General features: G+C 39.0%; 1 protein-coding gene across 1 annotated transcript in view; it reads right to left on the bottom strand.

Moving 5' to 3' along the window:
• Positions 1–23,590: 23,590 nt before the first annotated feature.
• elapor1 (endosome-lysosome associated apoptosis and autophagy regulator 1) overlaps positions 23,591–27,804 on the bottom strand; it is a 126,412-nt gene continuing 122,198 nt past the window's right edge. The window contains exon 22 of the mRNA XM_060845453.1: positions 23,591–27,585. Within this exon, the coding sequence (XP_060701436.1) occupies positions 27,517–27,585 (69 nt within the window). The 3' untranslated portion in view covers positions 23,591–27,516. The remainder of the gene's footprint in view (positions 27,586–27,804) is intronic.

The raw sequence follows: 27,804 nt of genomic DNA, 5'->3' as shown, positions 1-27,804 counted from the left end.
TCCTCTATGCTGTGATCCCTAATTTGGAAGTTATATTGCATCTGTTAATTACCAATGAAGAAACTTATCAAGAAAGTTTCGAAATTCAAAGCTTATCGAATGCATTTTCTCATCTGCTTCATCAGAAAAGTGGCATAAACATCATTATGTTATGCAGGCTTAGCCATCTTCCTTGAATCATGTTGGCCATTCATTACCAGACTACACTTTTCCACTATGATGATATTGTTCAGGTTTATAGATATGTGGCTTTTGGCACTCAGTCTGCAATCAGCTTATTTTTGCTGCAGATATATAAATAAGCTGGTTGATAAATAGACCACAAAAAATACGGTTGGTCACGATGAACAGATACTTACATGATCAGAGAGAGTTGCAAATATGATTCCATTTGAATGTCACCACATTAATTAGAAATCATCGACTCGCACACAAACTTGAACAAGACGTGACTTTGTGCATTCTGTTGTATCATGACTGGAAACTGTGAGAAGAGATGGATTTCCAACTTGCCACCGAATTAAATTGGATGACAGAATGCCAGTTTTACACCAAAATTGAATATATCTATACAGTATATTCAGCTCTATCTCTTCGTAAATCTTGAGAACACACAATTCATATCAGAACTGCCACCGTACCTGGCTTTAATTATACTAGACAACCGCAAATTTATAATGATTCCGCTGGTCACATTTCAACTACCACATACATTTTAGTAAAACTAATGTGTTATTTAATTTTACTTGTCGTGAACATTCACATTATTGTTAAAATCACCTTTATCTGTCATATAAAAGCTTCAAATGCTGAAAGTTACGTTCCTTCCATTTTGTTTAACTTGGCAGCTGAAAATAGCATTGGAGAAGTCTAGTTAATCATTTTACTAACCAGGGAACGAATTTCTAGAGTTTTTGGACTTCGAACTTATTTAATGGGATGGGTATCAATTTAGAGACGTCTGTTAGTCATTACAGAGGTGACCTGACTTCACAGCCCAAACAAGTGTTAAATTATGAAGGCAAACAGCTGTCAGCTGGAATTTCAATATAAACCAAGAGTTAATTAACCCTTTTAGGCATCTCCAGCCTTATTTTATTTAAAGAAATGATTTAATTGTCTCAACGCATTTTCTTTTTCCTAATATTGGATTGCCTCCCATAGCATTCCTTATCCAAAGAAAAATAGTGGGGAAAATGTTGCAGCCCAAGGGATCATATAGAATAAAAGAAATTACAATTGAGAAGGAAGTCATTCCAGATTTTTAACTGGAGCCATTACCTCAAAGCTTATATCCCTTTGTATTTTGTTTATTAATTTTCAAGTACTTTTATCTGGTACCTGTCAGTACAAGTCTCTATTAAACCTGAATTATTCAGCTAAACGAAACCATTGCTAAACTACAGGGCTGGGGGCACTAGGAGGAATGCCCCAGCAAGACATTCTTACTCCACTTTAAAGGAACTGCAAAGCTGTTGGCAGCTCATGGAGTGATGGACTCTGCTATTGGATTACCTGATATTGCATGTCAAACTTATGAATGATGTTAACCAGGAGAATGCAATATTGTTTATTGCTGAGCACTAATTTGATTAAAGTAAAATTCTTTTTCAGGGTAATTGTCAATGCCCCAGCTGTACTCTGGAGTGTGTGTATACACAAGACAAGGATTGAATACACTGAGGTCATTTCTATGTTTACAGATTCCAAGGACATGGATACCTAGTGATCTGTCTGTGACATTGCTCATGGAAACAGGAAACAAAAGCTAGGGGGATGAGTTTTTGTTTATCTTTGTATGTTTATGTGCCAATTGCTTTTATAAACCTGTCTACGTCTTCCGTTAACATTTATTGACAGTTGTTTGTGTTTTTAAAAGTTCAAGAACAAAAGTTTAAAAGAAGACATTTGGACTGGATTAAAATTGTGATACGTTGAGAATAGAATTTGTCTTCAGTGTACCTAAAATCCTTCAAATGGAAGTAACACCTGAAGACACCACATACCGACCTCATTGCAGCCCCTGATGGTAGGAATCATGTGACCAATCCCACTTAATCCTGGTGGAGAGCCTATGAAAGTCTCTCAGCAATGGCAAAACCTCCCCGATTAAGTGGGAGGGTAGTAGGGTTTGATGTGGGATTCCCAACCACAAGTGGATGAACAAGTTTAATTCACTTGGTTAACCAGAAGTAAATTGAAGGAATGTCAACTCCAATGTTTTGTTTTGAGTGAAAGACCTCAGAGTTGTATTACCTATTAAACCTGAGAAAAATAAGAAATTGCAAAATTACATACATACAAACTCTGGTAAGAAGCTTGAAAAAGAGGGGAGGCAAAACATTGGTACAGACAAGTAAATAAAGGCAACTCTAATTTGAAGATTTTATGATTTTAAGTTGGAGAGTGAAACCTGAATCCCAACTGCTTGGTTGTTGTCCTGTTTCCTCAGGTGTGACAAAATTTGCTGATGACCTTGATTCCTGGTGAATGGTGTATTTTTTCCCCAAGCTGCTTTTTCACCAGTGCTGTCTTCTGAGATTGAGAGAGCGAGAGAGATTTTCATGTCCTTGCTGTTGTCATTCTATGTTGCTTTTGCTCTCTTTTCTTGTTGTTCATTTTTTTCAAGGTATGCACTTATTACGCAAATTTCTTGATGCCTCATTGCATTTCCATGTGTCCTGATTAAAATAGTAATTCCATTCAGCTAGTTTTTATAATCAATGTTGCTTGCTTGGACTTGCCAGGTGATCTCAGCAGCTACTTTAGGTCAGTAATAAGCTTTTAAAAGCACCTTTTAGTCCTTGGAAGTCTTAGGTGTTAAAGTTAACTGGTAGAAATTGAATATTAATCATCTATTTTCACTACAATTGTAACAAAGATGACTTCATTTTTGACTTTGTAATATATCAGAACTGGAGTTGCCACAATTAATTGGACTGAATTGTTTAATTAGTTAATTGTTTAATTCTTGTGAAAGCTGCATTTTGTTCCGTGTCCCTATATTCCTGCACATCTTTAAGGGAGCAGTGCATAGAGGTTCATAGTTTGATGATGTATTAGACATGAACATGTTTAAATAGTTCACAAATCCAATGAATCATTGCACTGGTTTCATATTTGTGGGTCACTGCATGTAATCTAACTATCAACTTGTTAGGATCTAAGCAATACCATTTTACTATCTGTACAGGACCTATATACTTGTCTTTAGGCATCTTTAGTTGCAACTATTATTTGTTCCAATTCAGACTCCTCTGAGGAGCAGTCTCTAGTGATCACACCAGATTCTGACGATGACTTCTGATTGCTTCTTCCATTAGAATCATAGAAACTCAACCAGTGTGGAAGCAGGCTCTTCAGTCTATCTAGTCACCACCAACCATCTGAAGAAAAACCCCACCCAAGCTAGCCTGGTAATCCTCCTAGACTGCATATCTTTGGACTCTGGGAGGAAATAGGAGCACCCAAAAGAAATCCACACAGACATGGAGAGAATGTCTAAACCCGACAGAGTCATGCAAGGGTGGAATTGAACTTGGGTCCCTGCTGCAATGAGATCTTTATTTGCAGATACATTCTATCTTGTTCAAGAAGCACACAATCTGTAGGCAGTCAGTCAATGTGACATTTTATAAATTCCTACTTTGGAAATAGAACCGGTCTGACACAAGGTTGGGATACAGACAGACTCAAACCGCACACCTTTAATGCATTGTCTGCATTGAGATCTCACCTTTTTATATATTCAGGTAAAACCTTATGTTATCTCGGGGCTGTGACTTGAAAGAAATTCTGGGATTCACATGTTAATCAATCGAAATTTGCATGCCCTTTCTAAGTGATTAATCACTTAAAATCAATCTAGGTTTGTTCAATACATTGCATCAGTTGTATGATACTTTGGTCTTTTACTGTAAATTCTGTGTCTTATGATCCTGCCCCACCAACTACCAGACAAAGGAGCAGCGCTCTGAAAGCTTATATTTTCAAATAAACCTGTTGGAGTATAATCCAGTGTTATGTGATTTTTAAATATGATTTATAGTACCAAAGGACAAATACAGTTAGACTTGCATATAAATATTATACAACTGAAAATTTAACTCTACCATATATTACTCATTTCTCACTAAGTTTGTCTTTGCAAATGCAGTGGTGTGATATACAGAAACAGTAAGAAGAGATTTTGATGCTTATTTCTTTGAAGTAATGTTAGTAATTAAATAATTTGAAAAGATATTTATTTAATTTCATATTTACTCATTAATCAATTGAGAATAAGTAAACTGGTATAACTGTGTTTACAGTAAATCAACTTTCTAATGCGTTGCTGTCTATATCATATTCATAATATAACCAGCCAATTTTTTGCCAGTTTCATTAAAAATCATGAAATTTTTTGGTCAAATAAAACAGGATATTATTTTTGTAAAATTCAATCTGCATATCACATCTGGACACATAATCTTGAAAAATACAAGACAGAGCAACAGTCTAACTTTAAATGACATGGAATAAAAAGAGTAGCTTCAGAAATGAAAGATAATAAGTCACACAAGAAATTGTACTGAAAAATTCAGTTGGTAAACCTTTAGGTAAATGACCTAAAGTGAATTTATGAACCTGAGAGAAATAGCTGGTGAGAATGCCCAAATAATGGAAGCAGAAATTTCCTCACACTAATGGGAATGGATGGTAAACTATTATGGAGAATAAAATGTGTCTGGAATGTCTTAATAGCAAAGAGCACTCAGGGTTTAGATGAGTTATCCAAACCCTCAAGCAAATTACAGCTTTGGACATGTTTCTAATCATCTGTTAGACTCAAGGTAACATAGGGAAAACATTCCTCTGTTACTTGTAGCATCAACATAAAATGCGAGGATAAAGGATAGGATTACCATTTTACTCAATAAAGATTTGGAAAAGTTTCGTTTTAAACATTATTTGGAAAGATATTATTACTCTGGTTTCCATAATGAGAATGAATAAGCAAATTTAAGCCAATATTTTTGTTTTGCAAAGACAATGAATTGAAAACAAAACATAAGGCAACAGGTCAATTACTGGAAATGGAAATAGAATACGTGCATGTTTGATGACCCCTGCAAACCTGATGGGCTGAAGGTCCTCTTACTGGGCCGTGAAAATTCTATGACTCTCTAACTTCATATCTCCATGCTTCAGCAATCTTGGCATAAGATTTTAATCTCTCCAATCTCTCCATGTTTACAGCTGCATAAGCACTATACTCTGTAATTCCCTCTCTAGCTCTCCATCTTGCTTCCTCCCTCTGTCTGACTTGAAGACTTCCTTGAAACCATCTCACCATTTCTTGAAATTTGCTCTATGATTTGGTGACATATTTTGCTTGTTAACTCTCCCTTGAAGTATTTTGGGATGTTTTACCACATTAAAGGCAATGATATAATTGCAAGTTATTGTTGTTAACCTGACACAGGTCAATGATACATCATTAAGATGGTTACACATTGCAGGTAGTGTGATATACATCCAGATATATATTCTGACGAATATTACAGCCCAGCTCTTAACCCTGTTTCTCCTCCAGACACATCCAAATAAAAGTGGCTGCTTTTATTTCAAATTTCCCATATTTGACTTTAAACTTACATATTGATACAATTTATGCAATGTAAGTACTATTTGCTACCTGACAAAAAGAACATTTAGAAATTAGTTTAGAAGACCTTAATTTTGTTGTGGTTCTGTTCGCCGAGCTGGGAATTTGTATTGCAGATGTTTCATCCCCTGTCTAGGTGACATCCTCAGTGCTTGGGAGCCTCCTGTGAAGCGCTTCTGTGATGTTTCCTTTGGCATTTATAGTGATTTGTACCTACCGCTTCTGATTGTCAGTTCCAGCTGTCCGCTGCAGCAGCCGGTATATTGAGACAACACTACTATTATAGGACAAGCCAAACAGAGAACAGCCAGGGAATTCCTAGAGGCATGGCACTCATCCACAGATTCTATCAATAACCACATCGACCTGGACCCAATATGCTGGCCACTGCAGTGGACAGCTGGAACTGACAACCGGAAGTGGCAGATACAAATCACTATAAATGCCAGAGGAAACATCACAGAAGCGCTTCACAGGAGGCTCCCAAACACTGAGGATGCCACCTAGACAGGGGATGAAACATCTGCAACACAAATTTCCAGCTCGGCGAATAGAACCACAACAACAAGCACCCGAGCTACAAATCTTCTCCCAAACTTTGAAGACCTTAATTTTACTTCACCTTTGGTTTTCTTCAGGATTGCATGCATGAGTTTCCTTTATCAATTGTACCTTTACCTAGCTTGATTCAAACTTCCCTTCAGAAAGCATTGACTTAATGTTGTTGTTTTGACTTTTGACTTCAGTTTTTGATTTGAATAAAATTTCACCTGCGTGCAATGTTCCATAAACCTGGCAAACCAGATAGAACTCAACATGAACATTCGTAAAATCGTTGGACAGTTCCCAGAAATGAACAAAGGATCATTTAAAGACAATTCGATATAATCAGTTATGTCTTTAGCTGAGAGCTCCTGCCGAACTCTCATACAATCACAAGATCTCGTATGGGGTCTGTATATAGATCAAGCCCAGTGTGGGGTTGAGCAGGAAATGTCTACTTTGTTACATAGCTTCATCTCATGGTGTACTCAATGAAAATATAACATGATATATACTGCTGACACAGAACAGTGGTGAAGAACACATTTCACAGTGATGACAACTATAAATTTTGGACAAATAATCACAGATTCAGAGGAATTCTCCTTTGAAGATCATACATTTCTTCTTTGCTATCTGGTATCAATTCAGATAAACAAGCTCATCATAAGAGTAACGTTAGTTGGCAATGCAACAATTCGAATTTCCATATGTTCAACGAACTTGAATACTTGAAATTGGTCCAATTTGAATTGGATTTCTCTTTGTAATTTAACTCTTTAATTTGCAAACTTAATTCAAAAAGCTAGTTTGTAATATGACCATTCAATTTATATGTCAAAAAATTTTGTTAATGCTTCCCAATGAGAACTTCTTATGAAACTTCTGTAATTTATAACTCTCTCAAATACCAGTAGGCAAAGGCAATGCACTGAATAATGCTAAACGAACGTAAATAAAAAGATTTAACTTCCATTCTGCTTTCAATTAAGGACTGGGACTCCTGATCATTATCTAGTGACATCTGCTGGACAGTATAGACATTGGCTGAAAACAAGATTTGGATGAATTGTGATGCACACTTTGACTGAATAGTGTGCTACATTAGAGTTCACATATAGTGATTGAGAGATTGAACAAGGTATTGAAGGGCTTGATGAGCTAGTGTCTTCAGGAGAGGAGAAAACTTTTCCATTTCATCAAAGTTAAAAATCACACAACACCAAGTTATAGTCCAACAGGTTTAATTGGAAGCACTAGCTTACGGAGCACTGTTCCTTCGTCAGGTGGTTGTGGAGTATAAGATTATAAGGCACAGAATTTATAGCAAAAGTTTACAGTTTGCTATAAATTCTGTGTCTTACAATCTTATATTCCACAGCCACCGGATGAAGGAGCAGTGCTCTGAAAGCTAGTGCTTCCAATTAAACCTGTTGGACTATAACCTGGTGTTGTGTGATTTTTAACTTTGTACATCCCAGTCCAACACCGGCATCTCTAAATCAAAACTATTTCATCAACCTTGACTTACAGGGTTGAGGCGTCAAATCCCATCCAGAGACTTAACTGCAAATAATTCCGGGGAGCTAAGAAACATGAAACTTGAAGGAAATCAAAGGTCAGTCAAACTAAGGTCCTCTTTGCCATCTCACATGGACATGTGATCAGATCAGATATCCCAAATCAATACTTATTCTTAACTAACCCAGTTAACTCCCCCTCACGCCTCATTGCTATTCAAACCACAGTCTTAACAAATTCATCAGAGAGTCAGATCTCGACAAGGAAGCCACAGCAAGCACCTGATGGATTCAGCTTGCCATGGGCTCTGAATGCCCTCTATGTTGATACCCTAGGTTGGGGATTTCAAGACTGGGGACATATTTTTAAAATGGGTGGAGAAAGAGTTAAAAAAGATTTGGGGATAATTTATTTTACACAGTGCATGGTTAGTATATGGAATGAGCTTCCAGAGGAACTGGTGGATGCAGATATAGTTACAACGTTTAAAAGTTATATGGATAAGTACATGAATAAGAAATGCTTGGAGGGATATGGGCCTCCATTGGCAGGTGGGACTGGTTTTGTTTGGGTTATGGTCGGTATGGACTAAAGGGTCTGATTCCGTGCTGTATGACTCTAAGACTCTGCAGCATTTCAGTGCATACTTCAGGGACCCGAGACACATGCAATCCTTGTCTACAGACATTGGCATTCAACATGTGCCAGGTTCTAAGAACCCTCAAGGCATACTTTTGATCCACTTGCAGGATGGTCCTACATTTCAAAGCTGTACCTCGTGGCTGCATTAGCAACAATCATTGCAATGCTGCAGCAAGGACTCTGTTTGCTCAGGGACACACACTAGGCTCATGGACTGGACCTGGCTGAAGCTCTGGGATCTTCACTCACCGTCATTACTCTCACTCACTTTGACCATAGCTGGATTCTCACAGTATCTTGCCTTGCCTTTTTGTTCATTGTCCTTTCAGCCCGAGAGACCTGGCTACTATTACTTCTATCTTGCCATGCCATGGAACGCAAACACAAGGTCAGGAAGCTTGTCATAGTCGCCCCAGTCAAGGCAAGGGGAATAGCTTTTGCTCTGAGATCTGAGCACAGTAAGAGAAGAGCAGTCAGAATCAGAACTCTCTCCTCATTATGGTTAAGAAACCAAACGTCAGGGGGCACACCACTCACCATGAGTCTGTCTGTCCTATTGGTCCTGTTTCCTCTTCAATGAGAGAAAAGACAAAAGTGGGTGGCATTACCATTACTCCAGCCTGACAGTCATTCACAGTAGGCAGGCTAGCTGAATAAGTATTTTAAACATCATTTGTCATTCTGTTTTAAATTGGATCAAGTTGAATGGGTTTCTTGGGCTCTGAGAAATCAATTAGTGAACGAGAGACCTTTCTGGATCCACTTGGTAAATGCTTTTTCACTTACCAGTTCAATCTAGTTTGCTTATTTTATTCATTCCAACCCATAGGACTGAACACTCACTTTGAGGCATGATTTCCTATCAACGTGATCCTCCTGATCTCCCCTGATACCCATGACTCCTTTGGCTGTTCCAGCATATCTATCCCTTTTGGATACACCCCTCAATGTTCCCAACTGACCCACCCATATCCTACTAATTGGGGTGGAGTTTACTGAAGGTGGAGGTGAATCTCTGATGCAAACTGTCATGCAGCTATGACCTCAGTGGTTATGTGCCAGTACTTGTGAAGGTTGGAGCCTGAGCAGCAGAGTATACTGCTCTGTAGCCTTACCATTGTGTACAGTGTACCAATAAATGCTGTTTACCAGTAAACTAGATGGCTGCCCCAAGCTCTTATGAAGGTCTGAAGAACCCACATGATACCACATCCTGCCCATGAATAATCCATGCCACCAAAGCCATGACTTCTCCATCCTTGCTCCTTGCATTTGGGTGGCACCTGCTATTGCAGGCCTTGCTGTCCACCACGCAACCTCTCAATCCGATAGGCTTTGGTTGAGAAGTGAGGGCAAAAACAGGTCAAACAACCAGACAGCTCACAATCTCCTTCCTTCCCTTCGATTAAACACTGGAGGCTAGCTATCACATTTTAGACAATTACACAAAAGATTTGCTTTAACTCAAACAGATATCTACGATTATCACTGGGGTATACACAAAATGCTGCAGTTCACTCTTTTGGCCCCCAATTACATTATCAGGGGCCAATCTGGTATTTGGATTCCCAATGACATCATTTCCTAAATGTGGTAAAAGCCTATCCTTCTGACCAGCTTGAATCTCCTGGGAACAGAAGCAAAGGCCCAAAGAGGCCCAGCATGGTTACATGTAAAATATATTTTGTTTTCTTATAGTTCAAGAAGAACTTCACTATAAAACTCTGCATGAAATCTGACTTTTAGAGTCAAATCATTTTCCCATTTGGATTTTTTATCTGATAAATACTAAGATTTTGGTTGTAGTTTTGACATGAGTAAGGAAAACATTGGAAATTGAGTCAATGTTTGTGTGAGCGAACAAGCCTCCATCAGTCCACAGTAAATCAGTGACAATCTGAGTAGACATATGGTCCAATTTCCTTACAGTCTGGGGATGGTGTAATGGGAGGCTGTACAGAGCATCATAAGTGGTCAAACAGAATTTCAAATGACTTAACGTTTTGTATTTCCTGCTCTCTATTGTTAGCAGACCACCCAACTTTACCTCCCTACCTCAGTTAGCTGATACTTATACGAGTTCCCTCTGCTCAAACACTATCCACCTCACCGTCAAATCTGCCATCTTTATCCATCTTGCCAAAAAAACCTCACCTTTGATCCCACAGTGCTTGCAATCAACTGCCCCATTTACAAGCTGCACTTCCTTCTCAAATTCAAAAAGTGTCATCACCTTTCAAATCTGCACCCATCTTCTCTGCTGCTCCATGTTTGAGGTCCTCTGATCAGGTTTCTGCCTCAGCCCCATACACTGAAACAGCCCTTATTAAAGTTACACACTATATCTTGGACCAGATTTTCATCACTCAATGAAGTTGTGAATCTGGTCAGGAAATGTTGAATTTAGTTTTGTTGGCCAGAAAAACATTCTTGCTCCACTCTCCTAATCCCAAGCTACATTTGTGTAGCTTTCACATGCTTTTAGATGGATTTGGGTAAAAAAACATATGCATACCTCTTCTGAGGTCTTTGTCCCTATTATGAGGATCACTGAAAGATTTTATTTTTCTCGCACACAGCTTTGTGCTGGGAAATTTCTGACCATATTGGGGAACCTGCTGAGTAGTGGAGAGTATTTTGAAACATAACTGTAAGATGTTTTCATAGTTTGAATCTTACTGTTTAATACTGATTTGTTACTTAGATGCATTTTATGGCAAGGAGTCATTCTGGGGATTTGTCCTTTAAAGGACAAAAAGGTAAGTTGAGCCTGACATTGACCACAATTGTGTTAGCATAGTCATGCATTACAGCATTATTTCCATGAAAGCGGCTAATGCATTAAATATGTGAAAAAGAAATCCTATCAACCAGCCTGGCATGTTTTGTGATGTGATTTAAACTGACTGACTGCTTTGTCTGGTTTTAAAAATAAATCCCTGCTTTGGAAAATTGGAAGAAATCTCAGTGCCAGTCTCTCTCTGTTATTGATAGTTACTCTGCTTTGAGATGGGATAGCTTATATTCTGTCAGTTTAAACAATGTAACTAGAAGATTTAATTATGATAGCTGTAGCCATTATGAATGCTTTGAGTGTTTCAGTTGCTAATGGCTTTAACTCATCAGCTGATCTACTGATCCAAAACGAATTGAATATTTTAATTTAGGTTGTAATAACAGAAAATGCCTTTGCTTTTATTCTTTGCGAAGGAAACTAACAGATGACAATTTTTATTGGCAGTATTTTCCCAGTATCAGTGATAACATGTTTGAATTCAGTATTTTAATAGATTGTTGGAGGTTTAAGTTTTTTTTCAACAATTTTAAAATAATTCCTATTGATTTAATTTCTTAAGACTATAAATTGTACTTTCTGGGTTATTACCTATGCAATCATGGAGTATCTAAAGGGAGAAGGCATGACATAATGAATGAGTGGGGAGGTGAGGAGTGTGGATGGCATGGTTGAACATGGGGGACATAGTTTGGTTTGGGTGACCTGAGAGAGTATGGAGTGGCATTGAGGATGCATGGATAATCTGAGTGGACATTGGTTGGAATGTGGGTTTAGTAGTGGTGTCAGGAGGTTTGGAGAAGGCCTTAATTTGATGGCCAGAGCTGTGTTGCTGTGTTGGAGAAGCAAGCTGGGTTGCCCTACCTTCATGTCACCACTTCTCACAAACTCCATCGCAGCTAACCAAATGCAGTGTGAAAAGCCAGCATTTTAGAAGGCATAAAAGTGTGCAGATCAGAAGATACCAAAAATGTAATATTTGCCTTTTGTCGTTGTCTAATAGGTGTATGACCAGTTGATGCAATTAAGTTACTCATCTGTTGCCTCTTAATTTGAAGATGAGCAGTGAACTTCAATTACAATTCCACCCTGTTAAACATGGCACCTTGCCACTTTGAATGCAAGTCATTCTGGAAATTTTTTATTACTTTGTAATTAATAATACTAAATTGTAATGTTTGCTGCAACACTTTATTAAAACAATTAAAAGCTGCTACAAATATGTTTTTGTGCTGATCTGGCATCTTCAGGATCTGCGACATTGTGCAATTTTGTTTGACAGGAAGGTCAATCACTTGTTTCTTTGTCCATACTAGTCCATGACAGTTCTGGGAGAAGAAAGAACTATGATTACTTTGAATGATTTAAATGGAGGAAGAGGCCCATACAGTAAAACAAACAAGACCATTGGAGAAGGGATGTCTTTACCAGATCTGGTTTGTTTGGAGGTGAGATGGGGATAATGCTGAGAAAAAAACTTAAAAAGTGATCTGGCCAGTTCCGTGAAGGTATTTCACCTCTTGTCACTGGCGAGACTGCATGCCAAGAGGACAATCTGCCTGGCAGCAGCAGGAGGCAAGAAACAGTACCATTTGATTGGCATTTTCCAGAGCAATGGTGGCTTAACGGAGGAACACTGAATTCGGTTTTGCCTGCAGCTCATCTAGCAAGTGGTAATGAACATAGTGGCAGATTGGAACACCAAGAAATGAATGCACAGTGACCATCAAATGAAAATGGGTTTCATTCAGCAATTGCTTTCAAGTGAATGCTTATCTCATGCAGAAAGGTGCACCTGATCATTGTAGGCAGTAGTAATTGTCTGTTCCCAATTCCAGCAGCTGTAGCTTGCATGTATTTATTAACACTCTTTCCTTCTCCATTTAGCTGAGTGCTGCATGCTCTTTCCTAGGGGGCTGGCTGCTGGCCATCCTTCCCTTGAGTGGCTCACGCATCTACCTCCTCCCTCCTTTCTGGTGCCTATCCGACATCTCAAAATGGGCAAGACTCCCTAAGGCAGCTTCTAAATTGGACGCCTCTGGAGAATTCACTCCCAATGTCCTGCCAGATGTTCTTCCAAATTCCTGATCCAGATTCCATTCCAACCACAGAATCAGCTCACAAGCAAGAAACCTAAGCTCATATCTTCTGTATTGCAGCCTAGTTTTCCAATAAGAGCTATTGTACAACTTCAATGCATTGAACGGTTGTTCTGTAAATAATACCATGGAATGTTGCTCATGCAAACAATAGGATTGTTTTTAATGTGATCTCCTTTAAAAACTGCGGAAGATCTGCAGATTCAGAGCATCCTTGCATTATATTACATCTCGTCATGCATCTGGGTTTAAGGTTTATTGACAAGAAGGGTCATTTACATATCCAGAGTCTGTTTAATATGATAGCTAGGTCTCTACATAAAGGACCCAGAGAGATGCAGCATCAATATCAGCAACATGCACAGCTGATCTTTACTATGTACACAGGTCACAGCTCAGTTGTCTATCCTTCAGCCAATCAATCCTACCTCCGAGCCGTTGAAGACTACAGTGGGAATGACTGGATGTGGAAGATAAAAAAGGGAAGAGGAAATGTAATGAAGTAAAACACCTCTGGAGGACTTTTGTTTGACTGGGAAATCAAGCCAATTTAAATAAAGAAAGACAAGAAATGTTTACACAGTTACTCCATGGGAGGAATTCAATGACTTGAAAAAAAGTTGCGAGGGACTCATAATCTTATGTGCTTTGATTGAACCTAGCGAATGACCACAAGTAAAATTCTCTGGAACAACCTCATTGTGAGATTCAGTGCAATTTATTCAGCACAGATTAGAAAAAAATACTCCACATGGGATGTGGGCTTTGGGGCCAGCATTTATTGCCCATCTCTACTTACCCAGCAGGCAGTGAAGAAGCAACCTCGATGCTGTGGCTCTGTAGTTACATGTAGGCCATGCCAGGTAAGGATGGATAATAGTGAACCAGATGATGTTTTTCAGACATTACCTGGTCTCTATTATGCCAACTTTTTATTCTAGGTTTTTATTGAATTCAAGTAACACCATCTGCCCGAGTGGAATTCAAAATGAGGTCTCCAGAACATTAGCTTGAGTTCAGTGATACTGCCATTATGTCAGCACTTTCATGTGTAAAAAGCAGACATAAATGTCAAAATAAGATATATTGCTGCCATTTTGAACATTAGAAGATGATTTTCTGAAGGTATTCAAAGTAGAAGCCTACACTCCATCAACCTTTAAGAATAAGCTTCTTACTAAAATAAATCTCTCTCTATAAGGCCTGGATTTTCTGCTGGCCAGACAGTCATTATTTCAGCATAGATGAAAGTTGTGCATGGGAACCCTATGAAATCCCATTGTAGCAGACTACAAAGGAATTGCCTGGGGAACTTAAGATTTCAGTGGCCATTTCTCCTATGCCTAGCATCTTCTCAAAATTTCCATCGAAAGTAGATAATTTAGAGGGTTCTGCTTAATTGTTACTCTGGAAAGGTTAGTCAATTAAATACTTGGTCTAACTGCTGAGTAACTATTAAATTAACCCCATATTATCTCACATCTCTAACCAAAGCTCTCCCACACTCTAGAACCTGACATGACACTCATGGGTCCAAAACACTCTCACCCACTGGACTGACGACCACTGCCAATGCCCCCTACCCAAAAGTGATACACACCACACCACATGACAACTTTGTATCACTGCTGGATATGCTGAGCTGACACAGCAATCCTACCAGACCCTACAGCCACCATTGTTGACCTACCCATCCCCCACTGGACCTGATAACTCTCGTCCACCCTGACCAACACTCTACTTACCTGATCACCTTGTACCCTACCCACTTGATGACCTAGCAGACTATGTACCTGACACACCCTGCACACTTGAAACCCTAGCTTCACATATATCTTGTATACTTAATATTTCACAGCAAAGTGTTCGTCTGTGATTCTGGATCTTTAAGTTTCAGAATACCAAGGGGCACTGTTTACCTTCCTGTGACATTTCTGCACCATGATGGCCCTATAGAATGGAAACATGGCTTTGCATTAAAGCAATCTGCTGGAATTGCCACTTCTCAGAAACCCTAGCTCATACTTCCTGCTCAATCCACACTACGGAAGAAATGCAGGGAACGTGGCTTCAAAGTAGTAATAGGCTACATTTTGAAGGGTCAAAAGATAAAATGGTGATAGGTGTGAAGTGTGAATGTTAATGATTTGACCTGCTTCTATTTCATTTATCCATTCATGGGTTGTGGGTATCACTGGCAAAGCCTAGATTTATTGTCCATCCTAATTGCCTCTGGGACAATTTGGTGAGCTGCCACCTTAAAACACTACAATCCATCTATTGCAGCTATTCACCTAATGCTATTAGTTTGTTATCATTTTGATAGTCTTGGGAGAGATTGTGTGGTTTGCAAATGAGGTATTAGTGACTATGGTCTGTTTAAGGTTATTATTCATTCAAAATGTTGGTCTATACATTGGCATCCCTCTTCAGCATCTCTCCATCATTTGATCTCTTGCACCAGTACTAACATAGTTTACCATTTACTTATGAGTATTAATGCTTTCCTCTAAAGTTAGGAATGAAGTTCCAGGATCTGATCCAGTCAAGGAATGGCAACTCAGTTCGAAGCAGCATGCATGGTTTGGAGGTCAACTTGCAAAACATTGTAAACTATGATGTGCACAAAATGAAATAAATAAGTTGGTGGATTGAGTGGATAGGTGGCAAGTTAAGTTCCCATGTGTTATCTGCCTTTGTCCTTCCAGGCGGTAAAGGTTGTAGGTTTGGTAGATACTGTTAACCAGGCTTAATAATTTGTTGCAGTGCATCACATACATGTTGCCTACTGTGGAATGCATGACTGTTTAAAGTAGTGAATGGGGTGCCTCTATGTTGGTGACATGGCTGAAAACAATAGACAATTTTATCCCATCTCCTATTGGCTTTAATTTTGCCAAGTCACTTTATAACACACTTGATCAAATGGTGTCTTGATATCAATAACAATCATTTTCATCTTATCTCCAGAATTCAGTTCTTTTATCCATTTTCAGAGGAAGTAATGAGGTCAAAACCTTGAAGAACTCAATATAAGCATCAGTGTGCAGGTTGTTGTGGTGTATGTGCTGCTTAATAACAATGTTTTTAAACAGCACACACCTCACATGCAGAGAAATGTGAGGATGTAGCTGTACAAGAACAATTTAGTTTGGGGCTTTCAGTTACTTCTGGCACAAAGGTCTTCTGTCAGAGCTTATTGTCTTTGCTCGATCCAGAACTTTCAGCAATTTCTTCATATCATGTGAAGCGAACCAAATTGGTTAAGGACTGACACATATGATTCTGGAGACCTCAGGAAGATGCAGAGATGGTTCATCCACATGCTACTTCTGGCTGAAGATGGTTGCAAATGCTTTAGCCTTTTTATTTTTGCCCTTGAGCTATAGGGAGAGGCTGATCAGGCTGGGGCTGTTTTCCCTGGAGTGTCGGAGGCTGAGGGGTGACCTTATAGAGGCTTATAAAAGTATGAGGGGCATGGATAGGGTAAATAGGCAAAGTCTTTTCCCTGGGGTCGGAGAGTCTAGGACTTGAGGGCATAGGTTTAAAGGTGAGAGGGGAAAGATATAAAAGAGACCTTTTCACACAGAAGGTGTTACGTGTTTGGAATGAGCTGCCAGAGAAAGTGGTGGAAGCTGGTACAATTGCAACATTTAAGGGGCATTTGGATGGGTATATGAATAGGAAGGGTTTGGAGGGATATGGGCCGGGTGCTGGCAGGTGGGACTAGATTGGGTTGGGATTTCTGGTTGGCATGGACGGGTTGGACTGAAGGGTCTGTTTCCATGCTGTACATCTCTATGACTCTATGATGTCCTGCGCTCCCTAGTTTTGAAGATACACATATTTGTGGAGTCTCCTCCACTATTTAGTTACCTAATCGTCCACCTCCATTGAAAACTAGATGTGGCAAGACTGAAGAAATGCAAACTTCATGCCTTTGTTCAAAATTGGTTGTAAGGATAAGACCAGAAATTAAAGACCGATCTGTTTTATGTCAGTGATGGAAAGCTTCTAGAAACATCTTTTTGGGATAAAATTAGTAGTCACATGGAAAATAGTGGGATGCTAGGAACAGCCTGCATAGATTTCTAAAGGGGAACTCATGTTTAATTAACTTGCTGATAGTTGTTTGAAGAGGTAACAGCAAAGGGTCGATGAGGGTTATGATGTTGATGTGCTGTATATGGGCTTCCATAAGATATTTGATATAATTCCACAGGATGGAACTTTGTATGAGGACATAGCTCATGGGATAAAATGGACAGCAGCAATCTGGAAACAAAATTAGCTGAGCTATAGGAAACCTCGAGCAATGGTCAGTGAAAAGTTTTTGGTTTGGAAACAAATCAGTAGTACAGTTCCCCAGGTGTCAGTATTGGGACCGTTGATTTTCCTGATCTTTATTAACCATCTAGATCTTGGCATGCAGGGGACAATTTCAAAATTTGTGGATGATACGAACATTGAAAACATTGTAAGCTGTGATGTGGACAAAATGAAACAAATAAGTTGGTGGAGTGAGTGGATAGGTAGCAAGTTAAGTTCAGTGCAGACAGATATGAGGTAATGCATGTTGGAAGAATATGGATAGAGGATATAATATATTGAATACAATTCAAAAGGCGGTGCAGGCATAGAAGGATCTGCAAGTATATGTGCATAGAACATCGAGGGTGATAGGGCCATTTGCAAGAGCAGTCTTAATCCATACAGTGTTCAGCTTTATTAGTACACGCATAGAATACAAATGTAAGGTGGTGAAGCTAAACTTGTGAAAGATACACATCAGACCTCAGCTGGAATATTGTGAACAGTTTTGAATGCCACATTACGTAACAATATGAACACGATGAGAGAGTGCAAAGAGATTTAAAAGAATAGCCCAGGGATGAGAAATTTCAAATGTAAGGCCATATGGCAAAGAGGAGATATCACAGAAGTTTTCAAAATCATGAGGTGGTTGAATAGAGCAGATAGTGAGAAACTGTAACCAGTTGTATAAGGACCAAGAACCAGAGTGCACAGATTTAAAGCAATTTGCAAAAGAATCAACTGTGAGATGAGGAAAAATCTTTTCCTGCATTAAGTTATTTGGGTTTGGAATGCATTGCCTGGAAGTGAGCTGGATACCCTGCCAAGAATAAGTTGCACTAATAGCACCTAAATTGGAAGGGGACTAATATACTGGCAGGGAAATTTGCTGGAGCTGCTCAGGAGGATTTAGACTAATAAGGTGGGGTGGGGTTTGAGGGGGGGTTGCGGTGGTACCCAGGGAGATAATGAGGAAAGAGATCAATCTGAGACTGGAACAGTTGAGAACAGAAGCGAGTCAAACAGTCAGGGCAGGCAGGGACAAGGTAGGACTAATAAATTAAATTCCATTTATTTAATGCAAGGGGCCGAACAGGGAAGGTAGATGAACTCAGGGCATGGTTAGGAACATGGGACTGGGATATCATAGCAATTACAGAAACATGGCTCAGGGATGGACAGGACTGGCAGCTTAAAGTTCCAGTATATAAATTCTACAGGAAGGATAGAAAGGGAGGCAAGAGAGGAGGGGGAGTGGCGTTTTTGATAAGGGATAGCTTTACAGCTGTACTGAGGGAGGATAATCCCAGAATTATATCCATATAAGTTATTTGGGTGGAACTGAGAAATAAGAAAGGGATGATCACCTTATTGGTATTGTATTATAGACCTCCTAATAGTCAGAGGGAAATTGAATGACACATTTGTAAGGAGATCTCAGTTATCTGTAAGAATAATAGGGTAGTTATGGTAGGGGATTTTAACTTGCCAAACATAGACTGGGACTGCCATAGTTTTAACGGTTTAGATGGAGAGGAATTTGTCAAGCGTATACAAAAAAAATTTCTGAGTAGGTATGTGCATGTACCTACTTGGGAAGGTGCAAAACTTGACCTACTCTTGGGAAATAAGGCAGGGCAGGTGACTGTGGTGTCAGTGGGGAAGCACTTTGGGACCAGCGACCATAATTCTATTAGTTTTAAAATAGTGATGGAAAAGGATAGACCAGATCTAAAAGTTGAAGTTCTAAATTGGAGAAAGGCCAATTTTGATGGTATTAAGCAAGAACTTTCGAAAGCTGATTGGGGGGCAGATGTTCGCAGGTAAAGGGACGGCTGGAAAATGGGAAGCCTTCAGAAATGAGATAACGAGAATCCAGAGAAGGTATATTTCTGTTAGGGTGAGAGGAAATGCTGGTAGGATAGGGAATGCTGGATGACTAAAGAAATTGAGGGTTTGGTTAAGAAAAAGAAGGAAGCATATGTAAGGCATAGACAGGATAGATCGAGTGAATCCTTAGAAGAGTATAAAGGCAGTAGGAGTGTACTTAAGTGGGAAATCAGGAGGGCAAAAAGGGGACATGAGATAGCTTTGGCAAATAGAATTAAGGTGAATACAAAGGGTTTTTACAAACACGTTAAGGACAAAAGTGTAATGAGGGAGAAAATAGGACCCCTCAAAGATCAGTAACGCGGCCTTTGTGTGGAACCGCAGAAAATGGGGGAGATACTGAGTATTTTGCATCAGTATTGACTGTGAAAAAAGATATGCAAGATATAGACTGTAGGGAAATAGACGGTGAGACCTTGCAAAATGTTCAAATTACAGAGGAGGAAGTGCTGGATGTCTTGAAACGGATAAAGATGGATAAATCTCCAGGAACTGATCAGGTGTACCCGAGAACTCTGTGGGAAGCTAGAGAAGTGATTGCTGGGCCTCTTGCTGAGATATTTGTATCATCGATAGTCACAGGTGAGGTGCCGGAAGACTGGAAATTGGCTAACATGGGGCCACTGTTCAAGAAGGCTGGTAAGGACAAGCCAGGGAACTATAGACCAGTGAGCCTGAAGTTGGTGGTGGGTAAGTTGTTGGAGGGAATCCTGAGGGACAGGATGTATATGTATTTGGAAACGCAAGGACTGATTAGGGATAGTCAACATGGCTTTGTACATGGGAAATTATGTCTTATAAACTTGATTGAGTTTTTTAAAGAAGTAACAAAGAGGATTGATGAGGGCAGAGCGGTTGTTGTGGCCTAAATTGACTTCAGTAAGGCATTTGACAAGGTTCCCCATGGGAGATTGATTAGCAAGGTTAGATCTCACGGAATATAGGGAAAACTAGCCATTTGGATACAGAACTGGTTCCAAGGTAGAAGACAGAGGGTGGTGGTGGAGGATTGTTTTTCAATTTGGAGGCCTGTGACCAGCAGAGTGCCACAAGGATCAATAGACAATAGGTGCAGGAGTAGGCCATTCTGCCTTCGAGCCTGCATCACCATTCAATATGATAATGGCTGATCATCCTTAATCAGTATCCTGTTCCTGCGTTATCTCCATAACCCTTGATTCCACTATCCTTGAGAGTTCTATCCAACTCTTTCTTAAATGAATCCAGAGACTGGGCCTCCACTGCCCTCTGGGGCAGAGCATTCCGCACACCCACCACTCTCTGGGTGAAGAAGTTTCTCCTCATCTCTGTCCTAAATGGTCTACCCCGTATTTTTAAGCTGTGTCCTCTGGTTCGGCACTCACCCATCAGCGGAAACATGTTTCCTGCCTCCAGGGTGTCCAATCCTTTAATAATCTTATATGTCTCAATCAGATCCCCTCTCAGTCTTCTAAACTCAAGGGTATACAAGCCCAGTCACTCCAGTCTTTCAGTGTAAGGTAGTCCCGCCATTCCAGGAATTGACCTCGTGAACCTACGCTACACTCCCTCAATAGCCAGAATGTATTTCCTCAAATTTGGAGACCAGAACTGGACACAATACTCCACGTGTGGTCTCACCAGGGCCCTGTACAGCTGCAGAACAACCTCTTTGCTTCTATACTCAATCCCTCTAGTTATGAAGGCCAGCATGCTATTAGCCTTCTTCACTACATGCTGTACCTGCATTCTTACCTTCATTGACTGGTGTACAAGAACACCCAGATCTATTTGTACTGTCCCTTTACCTAAATTGATTCCATTTAGGCAGTAATCTGCCTTCCTGTTCTTGCCACCAAAGTGGATAACCATACATTTATCCACATTAAACTGCATCTGCCATGCATCTGACCACTCACGTAACTTGTCCAGGTCACCCTGTAATCTCCTAACATCCTCCTCACATTTCACCCTGCCACCCAGCTTAGCATCATCAGCAAATTTGCTAATGTTATTGCTAATACCATCTTCTATATCATTAATATATATTGTAAAAAGCTGCAGTGCCAGCACTGATCCCTGCGGTATCCTACTGGTCACTACCTGCCCTTTCGAAATGGATCGTGCTGGGTCCTCTACTTTTCGTCATTTACATAAATGATTTGGATGTGAGCATAAGAGGTACAGTTTGTAAGTTTGCAGATGACACCAAAATTGGAGGTGTTAGTGGACAGCGGAGAGGGTTACCTCAGATTACAACAGAATCTTGACCAGATGGGCCAGTGGGCTGAGAAGTGGCAGATTGAGATTAATTCAGGTAAATATGAGGTACTGCATTTTGGGAAAGCAAATTTTAGCAGGACTTATCCACTTAATGGAAAAGTCCTAGGGAGTGTGGCTGAACAAAGAGACCTTGGAGTGCAGGTTCATAGCTCCTTGAAAGTGGAGTCATAGATAAATCGGATAGTGAAGAAGGCGTTTGGTATGCTTTCCTTTATTGGTCAGAATTTTGAGTGCAAGGGTTAGGAGGTCATTTTGCGGCTGTACAGGACATTGGTTAGGCCACTGTTGGAATATTGCGTGCTATTCTGTTCTCCATCTATCAGAAAGATGTTGTGAAACTTGAAAGGGTTCAGAAAATATTTACAAGGATGTTGCCAGAGTTGCAGGATTTGAGCTATAGGGAGAGGCTGAACAGGCTGGGGCTGTTTTCCCTAGAGCATCAGAGGCTGAGGGGTGACCTTATAGAGGTTTACAAAATTATGAGGGGCACGGATAGGGTAAATAGACAAAGTCTTTTCCCTGGGGTCGGGGAGTTCAGAACTAGAGGGCATAATTTAGGGTGAGAAGGGAAAGATGTAAAAGAGACCTAAGGGGCAATTTTTTCCCATAGAGGGTGGTACACGTATGGAATGAGCTGTCAGAGGAAGTGGTGGAGGCTGATACAATTGTAACATTTAAGAGGCATTTGGATGGGTATATGAATAGGAAAGGTTTGGAGGCATATGGGCTGGATGCTGGCAGGTGGGACTACATTGGGTTGGGATATCTGGTCGGCTTGGACAGGTTGGACCGAAGGTCTATTTCCATGCTGTACATCTCTACGACTCTATGACTTTCTGACTGTTTCTATTTAATTAATAAACAACTGTGTAAGAAAAGCAAGATAATCGGAGCAAGTCATGATGTTCATTTGTAGAGCTGGGGCAGACACAATGAGCCAAATGGTCTCCTTGTGCCGTAATACATCTGTGATTCAAAGGTTCCTGAAAAAGCAGTCCTTCTTCCATCCTTTACCTATAAATTAAACTTTTCAGCCATTTTCCCATTCAAGTGAACAACCTTATAATGCTTTTCTTTAAAGAAAAGTATCCTTGAGCTTTGTTAAAACCAGTATAGGCTTGATGTCCAGGAATCACTAGTCACAAGCAATTTTCTTTATATTTATTCACAGGATCTAGGCATTATTGGCTAGTATTTTATAAGCTTGCTAATATTTACTGACCACCTTTTATCACCCTTGAGAAGGTGATAGTGAGTCGACTTCTTGAAACATTTCTATCCATGGGGCTGTTGGTATACCTACAGTGCTGTTAGGAAGAGAGTTCTTGGATTTTGACTCAGCAATGCCAAAGGACCAGTGAAGGAGAAGTGATATTATTGAAGCATACAAGAGAATATGCCTCCACTTGTGAGGACCCTCGAACTGGGGGAGATAGTTACACAATAAGGGTCACTTATTTAAAACTGAGAACCAGAGGAATTGCTTTTCCTCGCGTGTGGCAAATTCTCTATCCCACAGTTGTGCATGCGAGATCACAAAATATTTAAAGAGAAGGTAGATAGATTTTCTAACCATTGGGATGTTGAGAGCTATGATGAACTGGTACAAAAGATGATCTGCGATCTGGGACAGTTTAATTGTGATATCTTTGAATGGTAGGTTGGAGGCCTGCTCCTGCTCCTATTTCATATGCCTATACGATCCATGAAATTTGTTAAATCCATCAAGGCCAACACCTTGTCAGTTGATGCATTGATAAATTTTGTTGCTCTTTTTCTCCAACTGTAACTCCATCCAAATGAAACTTGCAAGCCATTATAATTAGATGGAGCTTACTGATACTCAAATAAGAACAAAACAAACTGATAACAAGAAACTTTTCTAATGATTTAAAAAGATACAGACTGTATTTAAAGAACAAATATTTGTTTACCTTTGGAGTAAATACATTTATAAATCACAATATTTTAAAACCTCAAACCACTTCAGGCCAACACTAATACTTGAGATAGAAATTTCAAATTAACTTCACAATTCCAGCTCCCCTTTCCCACTAAAACATCAGAAGAGATACTAAATCACAGTGCATTTCTTTTATTAAAACAAGTTTGGGTTAAAAATATGCTGATTGTTTTGTACAGTATCCTGTGTTCCCTGCAAAACTCACTTTCACACTCAAGGTAGAAAAATACGAAGCAGGCTGACTTAATATTGAAACCGGCTGAAGCCAAAAGCATAATTTTCTGCATGTGCGAATCAGAAATCTAATTATAAAGCTTGAGCTTAAAAGAGCTTTATTTTAAATGACTCATATGAAGTCCTTCATAACTGGCTCAATTTTTGAAGGTCATAATGTGGATTAAAATACAGACTTTTTAAAATTATCTATGATGCTGGGAATTGCTTGTTGCATTGCTAACAGATAAATGCTTGAATGTTCATGCACCATTTACTAGTTGCCTATTTCAATATCGCCTCCAACACATTTATTATAAAAAAATTCAGCATGAAAATGATGATAAGATAAATATCATATAAACTGAGTGCTCCTTTCTGAAGATTACTAACAATTCCTTTGGGGTTAATTTGTATTTCTGCCAGGCAATAGATATGCTAACTGATTGAAAATGTCAATAATCTGCAACATAGATCTACAAAACACAGTAGCAAATCAATGTAGGTACCTGTGAAATGTAACTAATCCCACAATAAAATTACATCATTAAAAACCTTCAAAGCTAAATTTTAGCTTTGGAATTTTCACATAGTACAATTTGAGATCCAGTCATAACATTGTGCAGTTTTGTTGGCAAAGTTACACTGGAACTGTGTAGAAATTCCATTTTCTTTCTATTGCATTTCCCCTTTTGTTGGGTCCATCTCCTATTTTTAGGTACTCCAATGAACAACTTCTGACAGCAATGCTGCTCCAGATTGGTATGATACAAATCTAATTTGATACAACTTCTTAACTACAGACAACAAATTTAATATTTAGATTCATTGACTTAATAAACTTTGAATTTTTAGAAGGAATCAAAATTAGCAAACAAATATCTTAAAACTTTGCACAGAATGCACGTGTGGATTTGTATTCTAGTTCAACACAAAGTGGCTTCCCAATTTCTGTTGGTTATTATGAGTGAAAGATTGTGTCAAAGAATGGAACGAATATCTCAGCACAACTTTAAACTTTTAGGCATATCCAAACAGGTTGTCATAAAGTCACTTGCCTATTCTCATGACGGGGACATGATGTTGGAGAAGAACTGAAACAAGATAAATATTGTCTGAATGGGAAGGTACGAGGATGTATAAGGCACATACTGAAATGTTAAGCAAGTACAATTGTTTACAACATAATTGATTTTGCTCTCAGTTTAGTTTGGGAGAACACAAACACCTGACTCTGCAAACATGTTAGGCAAAAGTGAGGACTGCAGATGCTGGAAATCAAGGTCTAGATTAGAGTGGTGCTGGAAAAGCACAGCAGTTCAGGCAGCATCTGAGGAGCAGGAAAATTGATGTTTCAGGCAAAATCTCTTCATCAGGAATGAGGCCTCGATTTTCCTGCTCCTTGGATGCTGTCTGACCTGCTGTGCTTTTCCAGCACCGCTCTAATCTAGACTCCACAAACGTGTTGGCATCCATAATAGGAAAAGGTTTTGGTCCTGTGATCTTTTCAACAGCCGGAAACTTGAAGAGTTTAAATCAAGAGGAGATTTATGTGCTGGTTACAGAAGGTATGTGCAATCATGAGTGTGAATGTTTTGTTGGTTTATTCTTCTTCCTCTCTGCAGGGATCTTCCCCCATCTTTCAATGGTTAACTGGCAGGTCAATTAAGCAGATCAATAAGTTGCTGGTCTTTATGCTACAAAGAATTGCAGATTAAACTGATAGATTCGCAGACAGTTGGTAATGTAAACCAATGATGTCTGACAAATTTTGAACTGGTTAAAAATTAGAAAAAGTGACGGGAGCATATACTCCTATATTTGGGAGACAAGGTTTCCCAGTTCAAAATTAATGTGCCCTAGTCAGATAATGGCAGAAATGTAAGTAGCTACTGTACGGACTGAGATCTGGATTTATCTATTCACTATTTACATTGTTAATATCAACAGCTGAATTGATGTGTTGCTGGCAAGAACACACATCTGACCCAACATGTAAGATCCTTATAGGTTGGATATACTATCCTAGCCCCCCAAAATCAGATCTTATCACTGACTGTGAAAAGCCAACACAACTGGAGTGAAAAGTTCCAGACTTCTTGTGATGAATAATTTAAAAACAAATTAGCTGTTTGAATAACGCTAAAGGCAGATTTGAATTGCGCTCAACACAACTCTGACAATTTTATAAAATAATATACTGGCCATATAATCATCATTGCTTCACCCTGATGAATTTTAAAATGCCTTCAGGAAAAGTACGCAATTGCTGATGCACATCAAAATGGATTTGCACTCAAAGTCTGTGACACATCAGGTTAGAAGCAATCTACTTATATAAAAAGAATTCCCCTGCAGTAATCTTGGGCATTGCTGAATTCACTGGACCATCTAACATCATTATTAATTTTAAAAAGTAAAAAAAGAATTCTACATGCAAAACATTTCCATGCAATGAAATAGCACAGTTATGAACCCAAATTTCATTTAAGATAAAAGAAGTTTTGATTGAATCACTGTCAGAATAGGATCTTCATGACTGCATTTCAAGATTTTTATTGTACCGCACTCATTTTTCCCTTTATTGTGTCCAAAAAAAACAGGAAATACAAAGTCAACTTGCTTTGAAATATGGATGAAAAATAAGTGATAATATAAGGGCCTTAATGGGATAATTCATTAGGGATAGCTCTGGGAAGAAACTCTGAGGATAAATAAACCCCATTTTTAAAGGATTTTAAAAATTCAATGTCTAGTAATAACTTTCTGAAAATCTTACCATCAGAAACACAACTGACTGCTGCTCTGTTACATTGCTACTGATGTTCAAAATTGGTTAAATACTGACATTTTGTTTTATGAAGTAGTCAAACATCTTGAAAAACGGGGCATTAGGATTTACTCCCACTGGAAATGTTTGACATTATGGCAGCTGCAGTGCTAACACTGTGCCATTTGGGTTTGTTTCACAAGAAGGATGAGCAATGTTGTACAAGCATTGATGCACAGCATGGAAAACACAGAGCTGGTACACTAGAATGCAGAGGCAGGCTGGTTTGTGTTAAAAGATCTTCTGAAGGCGAAGGAAGAGAATTAACAGCACTTGTAATTAAAGCCTATTCTGACTGTGATCAGACTGGAAGCCAGACACTATTTGACTCATTGGTGGCTTCCAGATGTTTGTAACAAAATAACATTACTTGAAGTTGCAGTATTTTCATGATGTAGTGATGATGTCTTGAAGCTGATGTATCTTTTAAGTTTCATTACTCTACAAATAACTGGAGGCTGTATTAAAATCAACCACTTCCTAATTTCTGATTTTGAGGCAAACAAGAATCCATTTTAGTGGTTCCATAATATGTATTTTTGATTGTCATCAATCCCCTTGTCCCTTTAAAGATTTAACATAAATTAATCCTTTTAATTAAACTGTGTCATACATAAAATAATACATTAGCAAAGCTATCATGAGGCAATGTTTGTACCATTTATACAAAATGATCCTCATTTATATTTTACATTCTAATGATAACTTCTGTTTAATAAACTGTTTTTAGGTCAAACAGGTCTCAAAAAGGCCACTTCAGTGAGCTAGTTTACAAAGTAGTGCACACAAAAGATCATGTTACATGTCCATATCTGCTGATCCAGAGGAAGATTTCAATGGGACACAGTCAAAACCATCTGGGGTTCTCTGAAATTAGAAAAAAAAATTTTAAAAATTTGATATTGAGACAAATTCCTCCACTGTAATCCTGAATATGACTACAAAAAATGATAAACTTGATCGGTATTTAACCATCCATGCCCATTCATAAACAAATTTATCTCTTAAAATGAAACTTTCTAGATGTTTCAGTAAATGGTTACAGATAAACTTAAACTTTATGAGCTGTAGCTATATTGAAGTGAA

Source organism: Hemiscyllium ocellatum, chromosome 26 (assembly GCF_020745735.1).
Source record: "Hemiscyllium ocellatum isolate sHemOce1 chromosome 26, sHemOce1.pat.X.cur, whole genome shotgun sequence".
NCBI classification, from domain to species: domain Eukaryota; kingdom Metazoa; phylum Chordata; class Chondrichthyes; order Orectolobiformes; family Hemiscylliidae; genus Hemiscyllium; species Hemiscyllium ocellatum.
The sequence above is the reverse complement of the archived record's forward strand: the minus strand, read 5'-3'. Positions and strand labels throughout refer to the sequence as shown.